Source organism: Carassius auratus, chromosome 40, assembly GCF_003368295.1.
Source record: "Carassius auratus strain Wakin chromosome 40, ASM336829v1, whole genome shotgun sequence".
Classification (NCBI taxonomy): domain Eukaryota; kingdom Metazoa; phylum Chordata; class Actinopteri; order Cypriniformes; family Cyprinidae; genus Carassius; species Carassius auratus.
In genome coordinates, this window is record NC_039282.1 from 1,668,910 (window position 1) to 1,681,437 (window position 12,528).

General features: G+C 34.8%; 2 protein-coding genes across 5 annotated transcripts in view; both read left to right on the forward strand.

Annotated features, from left to right (window-relative positions):
* rsrc1 (arginine/serine-rich coiled-coil 1) overlaps positions 1–12,528 on the forward strand; it is a 127,676-nt gene that overhangs the window by 98,243 nt on the left and 16,905 nt on the right. Inside the window, exon 7 of the mRNA XM_026225902.1 lies at positions 10,315–10,377. Coding sequence (XP_026081687.1) covers positions 10,315–10,377 — 63 coding nt within the window. The remainder of the gene's footprint in view (positions 1–10,314; positions 10,378–12,528) is intronic.
* On the forward strand, positions 2,895–8,013 carry LOC113058214 (uncharacterized). 4 transcript variants are annotated; one of them, XR_003277941.1, is made up of 5 exons: positions 2,895–3,243; positions 4,070–4,203; positions 4,303–4,442; positions 4,564–4,656; positions 7,296–8,013. XR_003277941.1 is itself a non-coding variant. In XM_026225903.1 (5 exons), exons 1-5 carry the CDS (start codon positions 3,958–3,960, stop codon positions 7,620–7,622), a joined length of 711 nt encoding a protein of 236 aa, XP_026081688.1. In that variant the 5' UTR covers positions 3,571–3,957; the 3' UTR covers positions 7,623–8,013. The 4 variants fall into 4 exon arrangements, 2 of the variants coding, with proteins under 2 accessions (XP_026081688.1, XP_026081689.1); XR_003277942.1 differs by having other exon boundaries at positions 2,896–3,243; positions 4,070–4,135; XM_026225903.1 differs by lacking the exon at positions 2,895–3,243 and adding an exon at positions 3,571–3,960 and having other exon boundaries at positions 4,289–4,442.

Here is a 12,528-nt window from a genome sequence, read left to right on the forward strand (position 1 = left end):
GTGTTAGTTTTTAAAGATCTGTTTTATTTCTACAAAAGGACACCGCACATGATGTAGATACTCAGTATTTGATTTTTAAATAATAAATAAATTAAATTAAATAATATGAAAATAATGAAATACATTTAGATGATAATAATAGATGGTAACAATAAATAAAAAGGTGTAGACACTCAGTTTGATATTTAATAATATATATAATACACATATTTAAATAAATGAATGATAGAAAGGTAGTGAAAAACACTTTCATGTCACTACTGAAAGACAGAATATTTCAGCTCATTGGCAGAGCCTGGTTTTAGCTGTGTCCATCAATTTTTGGCCAGAAAGTCATGTGTTTATGATTAGATCTTATCGTTTTGAAGTACAGTAAATGTGCTTCAGAGCCTGAAAATCCTGTCTGTAACTTTAGAGCTGTCAATATTTTATGAAATGAACTAATAAACATTTTATTTTTTAAGTTATGCTCAAAACTACCTTACAAACATCACTGTGTTACCCAGTCGCTACTGGAGCAGTCACTAAACTTGAGTTTCAGTTGTGAATCGTGATGTATTTCAGAAGTTCAGAAGTACGGTTTATTTAACTCGCCTGTTTTAAAATGATAGTGATTTCGGTTTAATTGTGCAAAACTCAACGGTAGCGATTGACTTTCGAATACAGTAATGATGGAAACAATTGATTTCTTTAATACAATGGCTTTTTATTAAGATTGTTAACGTTTGAAAATCTTTTAGAAAAATCTGTTAAAACTTTTTTACAGGGAGGCCGAAAATAACAAAATAGATCATAGATAAATATAATCCTTTGTAATATAGTGAATACAAATGTGCATGTGGTGTTTTCCATAACAGTATGAAACTATTGTATGCAAATTGAGTGTACCAGGTTATGTCAAAAAAAAATCTTATTCTATTAAAGCAGTTCTGTAGAATGATCCGTATGCAGTGTTTTCCTCAGCCGTTCATCCTGAGATAAGAGTTTAGAGTTAAGTTAATTCTATTATGTGTTCATTGATGAGGCTAAAAGGTGACCAGTGTGTCTGGATCAATATTTTATCATTTCACACTTTTCTTTTTTTCCTTTCCTTCCATCAGTGCACTGTGATTCAGGTGTTTGTATCATTTAGTTTGAAGATCTCAAACCTGCTCAAATCACTGCTCCTCACCCTGCAGCAGCTCATGCGTCCTGCGTTCACGCGGCATCAGTTCAACACTCCTGCACGCTTCAATTCAATACATGTCTGCTTAATGTTATTTCAGGAGCCGCTAACCTCCTTCAGTCGGCGGTTTTATATCAATGAATTGCTGCTGTGTAAAGAGGGACATAGAGCTGCTTCTGCGTGTGTGTCTACGGTGGCAGATAAACCTGATAAAGCTGAAGCGCTTGAATCAATCTACATCGCAGGCCCCTCTGAGCCCCGTGTTCAACACACCAGCGCTCCATCAATCTCTGATAATGGGCCCCGGCCATTTCTCTCCGATGTTTGTCTCATTGCATCGGATTCTAACGAGCCATCACTGGATGAAGGAGACGGATGGATTTGATTCTGTGTGATCATTTCACTGAAAACATAGTCCAGCATGCCCAGAGCTGCAATTACACACATAATCACAACTGGATTTCAGCCGAGGGTCCATTATCCATCCTGCCGACCAAACTGGAATTAAGTGCAGATGAAGTGAAAGTCTTCAGCTTGCTGCGGATAGTGACGTGTCATCTAATGCTGTGATCATGATATATCTAATGTGTGCATCATCAGCTTCAGCTCCTAATGCACAGAGTAACATACAGACGGATGAACAAGGAAAATCAAGTGGCTTTGTTAAAACCCATTAACCCCATGCATGATAATTAACGATAGTAGTGTCCACACCAACAAACGCTGGAGTTTCAACAGAGTTTCAGCATGTCACGGTTCACTGTATGTAATGCTGCTATATACAGACTGTGAGGTTTACATGCATTTGTGGTGTGCTCCATTCCTCTTGGTTCATTTATGCATTCACACAATTTCCAGCATACTGTGTCTGTGGACAGAAGTTTTTGCATCAGTTGTCTGTCAAACTAAAAGCTTGAGGGGTACATTTTGTTGAGTGTTACAGCAAAATTAAATAATTTTTCATAATTATGAAATATATTTTTTTCAACTTCAGTTTACACCACCAATATATTTACGCCATTATTTTCATTATTACACTTAAAACTAATAATAATAAGTTTAAAGACCCTGCAAGTTGGTTTCATCAGCAGCAATATTGGACGTTTCCATGCAAGAAATTCCATGTTGCCATTAAAAGCACCATATATAACAAAATCGCAATATAATTTTTGGGCCAATTAGTGCTGTCAAATGATTAACCATGATTAATCACATCCAAAACAAAAGTTTTTGTTTAGAAAATATATGCGTGTGTACTGTATATTTATCATGTGTATATATATAAATACACACACAGACACAGACACACACACACATTTGTTTTTGTGTAAAGTGTACACTGTAAAAAGTAATCATTGAATCTACTTAAAAGAAGCTTGTAAATACAACTGATTTTGGCAAATTTGTTGGTTTTACTCGATTAGGCTGTGTAATATTAACTTTCAGTTAGATGCGGTAGTTAAACTAAATATCTTAAGTAATCCGAACTTTAGAACATCTAGTGTATTGGACTAGGCTGACACAACAATGTGGTTGGCACAAAAAACATAATGAATAACATATAGAGAAGTCAGTACATTTTCCATCAAATATATATATGTAAATGTATATGTATATATATATATATATATATATGTGTGTGTGTGTGTGTGTGTGTGTGTATGTATATATATGTATACGTATATGTATATATATATATATATATATATATGTGTGTGTGTGTGTGTGTGTATAAAGCAGCCATGTTTTATGGTACAATGGTTTATGGTTTGAATATATGAATATAAAAAATATTGTTCTTAATTTTCCCCATTGGTGGGGTGAAATAAATGAACAACCAATAAGATTTAAGCTTATTGGCAGGTCTGGACGAAACAATTAATATATGTTTAAGAACTGTTGCCATTTCTTCAACTCGGCCTGTAACCGCCAGAAAACTAAAGAAGAGGAAGAATTTTTCGTCAACTCGTTTTCATCCCGCTTGACGCAGTCTCTGCGCATGCGCAATGTTAAATGGACGCAGGTGTTCGGAATCGAGACGACGACGACGAACTTCAGATGTGTGGCAGCACAACTAGGTATGTTGATGACCTACTTATAAACTAAGTTCTCACCGTGTACGCTGTCGTCATTGTATTGAGCATAAAAACTTAAAATAATTTATTTTGCTCGATGTGTTGTAAGCGCAAAAGGTCCATTTTATTAACTTAGTTTAAACGAAGTATACGTTACTGTCTAACCATCAGTTGAGACCAGTTTCTTATTTGTTACATTACAGAAATCGATTTTCAGTAAACATTGTTTTGAATATACAGTTTGGAAGAGATTTTAATCAGTTGTAAGAGCTTTGTCATATGCCGTTAACTGTGAGGCCTGTAACTTACTCCGCTTCTAGAACATGCTCTTCACGTGGAAATGAACCGCGTGAGATAACTTATGCGTTACGATAGCTTCATTAAGTCATTTCTATATTCGATTTTGTGATTTATTCATGCAGTGGAAGTGTAAATTCACCTTTTTTGTGTGTGTGAAAAGAGTGCTCAGCTGCTAAAACACTACCGATTGAAATATGGAAGAAGTACTCCAATTCCATGTATCTATACCGATTGTCTATGTTCAAGTCATTTAATTCACTTAGAGTGCACTTAACGAAAAATCATTCACATCAGGTAACGTACATGGTAGCCAGACCAATGCACTTAAGAATACCCCTTTGATATTTCACTGCCTACTTCGCAGTTTTGAGGAGCCCTGCACAGAATCCATAGAGGCAGCACCTGAAAAATAATGAAATGGTGCAGTGTCCATACTGAAATTGCAATTTTAAGAGTAATGTCTACTCTACATTTAATTTATAATTAATATAATTAAAAATTTACTTTTTGTGTCTTTCTGATAATGTAGGTGCTCATTGATTGGCAGTGTCGGTTCTGCTTTGCCAAAAGGAGTGAAATCCAGGAGGAGGAGGAGGTGATCCAGTCGGAACATTTTCTATGCAGATTTAAAATCGAAATTCAACTTCATTTACCACTTTTGAGGTTGATGTTTAATTTATACTTGCATGTTTCAGTGACGTGATTAATTTTAGTCTGGCTTACCTTTTTTTTATTTATTTATTTTTTGATATTGGAGTTCAGTCGCATATCTGGCAAAAACCTGCAAACCGAATTTTCAAGAACTGGACAGATTCACTCAACGGTTCATTCATATCTTCAAGGCCAAAGGGGGAGACATTGGATGTAAGCTTAAGAAGATTCTGCAACAGATTGAAAATGAGGTAAGCTACACAGGCACACCCTATTTATTTATTTTCTGGTAAAACAACTGTTGCTCTGTGTTGTGTTTGTGCTATGAATGCTATTAACTCTTACTTTTTACAATGTTACATAACTTTACAGAAATCTGAAATCATTGGTAGGCGAACAGCCGTTCTTCATGGCCTTCCACTTCTCCTTAGAGCAGACCCGACTGATTTTTACAAGACATGTTTTGTAAGTAGCTTTGTCTGTGATTATTCTGGTTATTTAACTGTTGCAAACACTTCTTAAACCAATTTTGCGACCTGATAGGAAATGTAATTAAGAAATATGAAAAAAATTAGGATACAGAAAAAGTGAAAGATAAATTAAGAATTAATAGAAAATAAAAAATTAAAGCAAAAAAATATTAGTTAGATAAGAGAGTAAGATCATGAGAACGAAAAGAGGTAATAATGTTTAGGAAATTAGACAAAGGTTGGTACAATTAAGGACAACAGTCCGATAAGGAGAACAGAAAAGAGGAGGTATCTCATCAGAATTATCTTAATTTGTGTTCTGAAGATGAACAAAGGTCTTACTGGTTTAAAACAACATGACTGTGAGTAATTAATGACAGAATACTCACTTTTGGGCGAACTATCCCTTCAACAAGAACTAATCGCTAATAAGCAAATACTTAATATTTTATAATGTAATCATTATTGAAGTGATTGATGTTTCTTGCATGTTGTAGTTTGACAATAATTATTTGATCCCTAATTAATGCGGTGTGTAGCTTTTTATATTTTATATAAGTACTCCTGTCCATATGCCGAAATGACAATGTTGAGATTACATTGTTTTTTTTTTTTAATTTTTCATTGGGCTACCTATAGCTGTCGTCATTTTGTGCTTTCATTGAGACATTGTTTCAACAATGTTAGGAAACATTTATTTCCATCAAGAGTTGCATTAATTTTTGGCCAAAATCTTGTAATGACAATGGGAGAGTCAAGCCAACTCCAGCATATCCTAAAGGCTTTCAGTAGGGTGAAGATCAATTCAATTCATAAATGAAAATGATTCCTCATGCTCACTGAACCTTTTTTTTTCTTCACACTTTTGGTCCAAAGAATCTTGACACTGTCATCCTGAAATATATGGAGATGGGTGTTTCTTCTGACATAGTTGTGTAAATGGATAGTTCACCCAAAAATAAAAACAAAAATTGTCATTAATCACTCAGCCTTTTGTTGTTCCAAACCCGTAAGAGTTTCATCCATCTTCAGAATAAAAATGTACGCATTTTGAATGAAATCGAAGAGCTTCCTGATCCTGCATTGACAGCAATGTAACTAAAATGTTCCAAAAGCCAGAAATGTAGTAAGGACATCGTTAAAATATTCCATGGGACATCAGTGGTTCAAACTTAACTAAAAATAACTACAAGAATCCTTTTTTGCCCAAAGAAACCAAAAACATGGTTTGTAAAATGGATTCATGATGTACTGACTCATTATAGAAATTGTCAATTTTGAACACAAAACAAAAAGCTACGGACTGGAGCTTTTATTGTTTTGACCCATTTTGGTATCACCACAAAATCTACTATTTTAACTAAAAGTTCAGTGTTTATTCACAAGTCACCTTTATTTATATAGCGCTTTAAACAAAATACATTGCGTCAAAGCAATTGAACAACATTTATTATGAAAACAGTGTGTCAATAATGCAAAATGATAGTTAAAGGCAGTTCATCATTGAATTCAGTGATGTCATCTCTGTTCAGTTAAATAGTGTCTGTGCATTTATTTGCAATCAAGTCAACGATATTGCTGTAGATGAAGTGACCCCAACTAAGCAAACCAGAGGCGACAGCGGCAAGGAACCGAAACTTCATTGGTGACAGAATGGAGAAAAAAACCTTGGGAGAAACCAGGCTCAGTTGGGGTGCCAGTTCTCCTCTGACCAGACGAAACCAGTAGTTCAATTCCAGGCTGCAGCAAAGTCAGATTGTGCAGAAGAATCATCTGTTTCCTGTGGTCTTGTGGTAACAAGTAAACAGTCAGTAATAAAATAAGAACTAATGAACAAATCACAAGCACTAGCACCAAATAAATACACAACTACAAAGACACAAAATAAACGGGGGTTTACGTTTTTTGGGGTAGTTCTAACAATAGTATTTAGCTATAGAAATTACATTGCCTGGCCAAACAACAACAAAATAATCCTTGGAAATACTTAAGTGTTAGAATTTTATTTTGGCCAGACAATGTATATTTAATTTATGTAGTGAAGATAATTCAGTGTTGCTTTACATTTAATTATTCAATTTCTGCAGCTGAATTGTTAGAACTGCCTGAAACTTAAACCCCTGTTTATTTTGTGGCTTTGTTGTTGTGTATTTATTTGGTGCGACTGCTTGTGATTTGCTCATTAGTTCTTATTTTATTACTGACTGTTCACATGTCTTGAATAAACACTGAACTTAAGTTAAATTAGTAGATTTTTGTGATTTGTCAAAAAAACAAAACTTATTTTTAGTTTTATTCTTATCGACATAAAAAGTAGCTCCGGCTACAACGTTCTTATACAAGACACAGACAGTTCTGTTTATTAACCGCCTGAGCACCAAGTTATGGACTGCAGCTTAAATAAAAAGAATACATTTTATTTTGTGGCAGCTCAAGTAAAAAACAATTGTGGGAAATTCAAAATATATCGCAGGAAAACAAAATCATCCTCTGCATCTGCTGCTGTGTCAAATATGAAAAGAACTTTGCGTCATAATACGTTAATTTATTTGCATATTTTTAACATGAATATATGTTCTGAATGTATGATGTTACTTTCACTTCATTCTTGTCATATGCTGCTCATGTTTTTAGGACTGTGATGACAAAGGAGAGATGTCCGGAATTTCAATCGGAATATTGTTTGTGATACCTGAGGACTCTGCAACCGTGCCTTACTGTTTGCATCTGGATGCCACATTCACTGCAATTATTTTGGAAGGTAGAGTTGTAATGGATGATCTGGGAAACCTTCCCAAAGCAATGTGCCTGCTTTTTTGGCTCATTTATGCTCTGAATGTAGAGTATCCTGCTGTACTGAAGAACATGTTTGATTTCTTTCAAAGTGTGATTGTCACTCGGGGCAAGTCTCTCAAACCTGAAAAATCGCCTGTTGCTGTAACATTGTTGTGCCATGATTGACCATTTTTCAGTTTGTTCAGAATTGACCATTGCGGAGATAGAAAATAGTAATCAGGAATGTAATTTTATATTTTAGAATATAGTGTAGTCTTTAAAGAAACTTTTAAAATAAATAGGAAGGTTGTTCAGTACTAAAAAAACAGAAGAATCTTTTGTTTCCTGTAGGAAAACGTGCAATTTGCTTAACAGGGTTAAGTGGTTTGTTTTAGAAAAGGTGCTAATTTTAGAAAAAAATGCTGTATTTCACCACTGTGAGAAAAGGTAAAAATGTCAAAAAAGGTAGCATTGATTGTATGTAATTGCTGTATGTGAAAAAATGCAGTGTGCTGTGTTGATTTGAAGGCATGACATTGTTTTATGGAACAAATAAATGTCCCAGTGTTGTGTCAAAGATATTTTGTCTGTTTTAACTTAGAATTTTTAGTACAACTTACTTGAGAAATTTAAGGTAATCAGTTTCCACACTTTTTTCTAGTAATGTGAACAAGCAGACTTGTTAAGTTTACTCTTTTGATTGTACTAAAATTATCTTGAATGTGTAAGTTGGCTCAACTGGTCAGATTGAGTTACGAATACTCAAGTTTTCTAGTTACCACTACAAATACCCAAGTTAGATTTGCAAAGCTGCAATAAGTTGTATCAACTCAAAATTGATTAACTAATTTGCTTGAGAGATTTGAGGTAATCAGTTTCCACAGGTTTTCCAAGTAAATTCAACTAATTGCTTTTTACAGTGTATTCATCCCATAGGCGTAATGGTTTTTATTCTGTAGAAACTGTATATTCTATGGCCCTTCACCAACCCTACACCTAACGCTAACCCTCACAGGAAACTTTCTGCATTTTTAGTTTCTCAAAAAAACTCATTCTGTATGATTTATAAGTGTTTTGAAAAATGGGGACATGGGTTATGTCCTCATAAGTCACCCTCTCCTTGTGATACCTGTGTCATACCCATGGCATTGCACACACACACACACACACACACACATATATAAGTGTGTGTTTGTGTGTTTATAAGGCTGTGACAGAGGCAGATTTATACCACCGCGATGATAATGGACCAACAACCAGTGGTGGCAGGGCGTTGAGATGAATATTAATTATAAAAAAAATATATAAATTATAATTTGTGAATTACCATGAACTTATAGTCTAAATAAAACAATTAGCGTCTATTACTGTTATTAAACTTGCATACAAAACGTTTTATTATGCTTGCTATAAGAGTCCATGATGCCTCGTGCATTACTGCTGGAGGCAGCAACTGTCACAGTGTGCGTGTGTGTGTGTGTGTGTGTGTGTGTGTGTGTGTGTGTGTGTGTGTGTGTGAATATTTGTAAAATATATATGCATATATATTTGTGCATTTATATATACATAATAAATATACACAGTTCACAGATGTTATGTTAACAAAAACTTTTATTTTGGATGTGATTAATCGTGATTAATTATTTGAAAGCACTATTTTATATAGAAATGATTTAAAATTAAAAGAAGCAAAGAAAAAATGCTGTAAATAAATCAGTTTACCTGCATGTCATTTGACCATTAACCAGCATCAGAGAGCTGTTAAAATGTGAAATTACAGATATATTAACTCAGGGGTACTATGAGTGAATATTTAATGTCAAAGGTGTTTGGCTAAAACATTTGGGCGTCCCTGCCTTAGAGGAAAGATACACCGCAAATCAATAAAACATTGGTGTTCTGATGGAAGTGGTCTCTTATGAGATAACAGTGGCACAAGAGGTGACTCAATGACTGGATGAGGATGAAAATGATGTGTATGTCCTTCACAGTCACCAGAATATAATACATTTAAACACCTATGGAGGATTCTGGGCCAATATGACCGAAATCTCCACCACCATCATCAAAACCCCAAATGAAGGGATATCTTATGTACAGTTTGGTTTCCATCCCTCCAGTAGAGATACAGAGTATTTTAGATAAGTGGCACCGAGGAGAGAAGCAGAGAGACAAACTGAGCTGGAGAAGAGTTAAATATGCCGGTTAAAAGACTTGTGGAGCATTGGTAGACAAAAACAGAGGGTTGTTCCCTTCCAGCATGCCAAACACATTGTGTCTTTTCCCTAATGTCCACTCAAACCACACTCAAACAATCACATTATCCACTTGAATTTGGACTAAACTGTACAACTTGCGTTTCTTAATGACTGTGATTACCCTCCCATCTCCTTTTACTTGAAAGCTGAAACTCATAGAAGGTAATGTTATGAGGGACTCCTCTCATCAGCGAGTGAAACAGCAATAAAGGCAAATTGCTCCTGGGAGACGTGAACGCTTTAGAATAAATTACGTGCGGGAACAGAGGTGTAATTAATTTACAGGCTGTATTGATAGTCCCCCTTCAGTGCTCACTATACGTCTTCATCTCGGCTAACGTCTTCATTATTTGGAGGGCAGGAGAGAAGCCAGTCAACAGACTAAATGAATTGCCATAAGACTTGTACACACACTGTTTCCACCAGGCAAGGATTTCTCTCAGGCTTTTAATTAGCTCGCTGAAAAAGTGTTTGATAAGTATGAGCTTAAGCAGTGCAAACAGGGAGACGTGTACACATGCAGAGAGATGTTAAAGAATAAAAGACGTCCCATCGATGAATGAAATGTGCTGTTTAGAACTCATTACTAATATTGCAATCTGCTGTTTTTCTTATTTCAGCTAAAACCGATGAAGTGCTGAAAGCAAAGGAGAGTTTGAGAGAGGGACAGACAAAGGAGGAAGGTGAGCCCAACTTTAAGATGTTTAACCTGCAGCTAACAGAGGAAACATATTACAGCCTCGCAAAGAATGCAAAAAGGAAATAGAATGGAAACGTTTTATCTCACAATTCAGAGTTATTCTGGTTGTTTTCATTAATAGATAATTCACGGTTTGTGTATTGTAATTCTGACTTTATGTCCTTAATTCTTAGAAAAAGTGTCAGAATTGTGAGATATATATATATATATTAGTGAGATAAAAAGTCACAAGTTCACAAGTTAGTTTTTTACCATTTTCTTTTCTTTCTTTTTTTCTTTTTGTTGTGTATAAGTGTGGTCATATTTTCCATTGGCAGAATCCAGTCAGTCACAAATTTCACTGTCTACTTCCAATAAATCAAATAAAGATTTGCCAGACACCAGTAAATGTGAACACATCTTAAAGGGTAGTTATATTAGAATGATTTGATGATGAAGATCATGTGACGCTGAAGATGCTGAAAATACAGCTTTAATTAACAGGAATAAATTTAATTTTAACAGATATTCACATAGAAAACAAATATTTTAATTTGAAATACTGTTTCACAACGTCACTGTATTTTGATCAAATAAATACAGTCTTGGTGAGCAGAAGAGACCTAAAAGAAAAACGATGTTTCCAAACCTTTAACAAGTACTATATGTATTTCATATAGCCCCAGTTTAATTATTGCAATGTTCTTGATTTTTGATGGTCTTTAGCCACCAAAAACTGAGTCTCTGTCCTCCCGATGTGGAAGTGACACAGTGAAAGCAGGTTTTGGTCTTGATGAACAGGCTCTGCTCACACATCCCTCAGGAAACTTCAGCTCTACGACAACAAACCAGCTGAACTGTGAGAATGAAACCAATCAAATGAAGAAAACAAGTGTATACTGCTGGACAGCTGAGATCTGTGACTGTGATCTGTGCCTGTATTATATCAGCACTCTTTCCTGCTAAATAAATCAGTTCTCCTTGTTTAACTGGGGATTTCACACAACATACCTCCTAATAGAGCCCATCTATTGTTTAAAATCAAACTACAAGAAAGATTTAGGTTTTTATTAGGGCTGTGAAGCAATTCTTTAAAAAAATTTTTTATCTAAATTACATGATATGCTGATAAATAGCAAATTGATCACACATCGGTTTGGGCTGATAAATTAGCCCCTAAATGATAAAGTCATTGTTGTATTTAATGAGAAAACCATTGAATAGACGAAAAAAAAAAAAGTCGCTTTAGAAATAATTGGATTCATCATATGTATTACACATACACTTTTTTGGCTACAATGTGGGCATAACATTGTTTTCACAAGCTGCATTTGAAGTGGCATTTAGGTATTTTTACACAAAGACAGCATAAATGCATTTACACTGTAATTATGTGAGATTAATGGTGTTTAAATAAAAATATTAAAATATGAATTGGTTTTCAAAAACATGAGATGATGATCTAAATAGGGATATAAAACTGTCAGTAGGTAACTGTCAGACTTGAGTCATTGAATCATTCATTCAACCGATTCATTCAAATAGCTGATTCATTCAGAAACAAAGCAAATAACAACAGTTGTATTTTAATGTGCCAAACTGAGCAAAAACAGACAATATGATATCTAAATTGTAACAATATTAACTTAATTTATTGAACTGTTTAATTGGTAGTCCTAATTTTCTTTTGTTCAGTTTAATTGTCTTGTACAAGATTTCCCTTTGTTGTTGTTTTTTTCTGACTCTTTCAGTCCGGTCACTATACTTGGCTGTCACTTTCACTTTCACTGCTTTCACTACTTCAGTCTGTAACTGTTTTTCTCTGACACAGACCTGCCTCCTGTCCAGATTCATGCAGATCATATATTTTAATGAGCCGTTTAACAGCATTTAACCCATATCATTTAGAGCAGCTTGCTCTTTCACCATGGAGAAGCCAAAGACTTTTCCTTAATTATGCTGTGTCATGCGGGTCACCTGTGTACCTCTCTGTGTGTGACCGTATTAGAGAATGATACCATCATTAAACGTTTAGATGGAATTAAACACACACACACACACAGAGAGAGAGAATGCCCCCCATATCCATTAATTTCTAATCTGAATATAACGAGCTGTGTTGTCATTCACCAGAGCTGTCTGAGAGCTGATCAAG

What these genes read in the sequence shown, in the direction of transcription:
- LOC113058214 (XM_026225903.1), top strand. An exon ending in CTTCATTTACCACTTTTGAG is followed by an intron (nt 4,204 to 4,288) that starts GTTGATGTTTAA and finishes ATTTATTTTTTG; the next exon opens with ATATTGGAGTTCAGTCGCAT. An exon ending in ATTTTTACAAGACATGTTTT is followed by an intron (nt 4,657 to 7,295) that starts GTAAGTAGCTTT and finishes TCATGTTTTTAG; the next exon opens with GACTGTGATGACAAAGGAGA.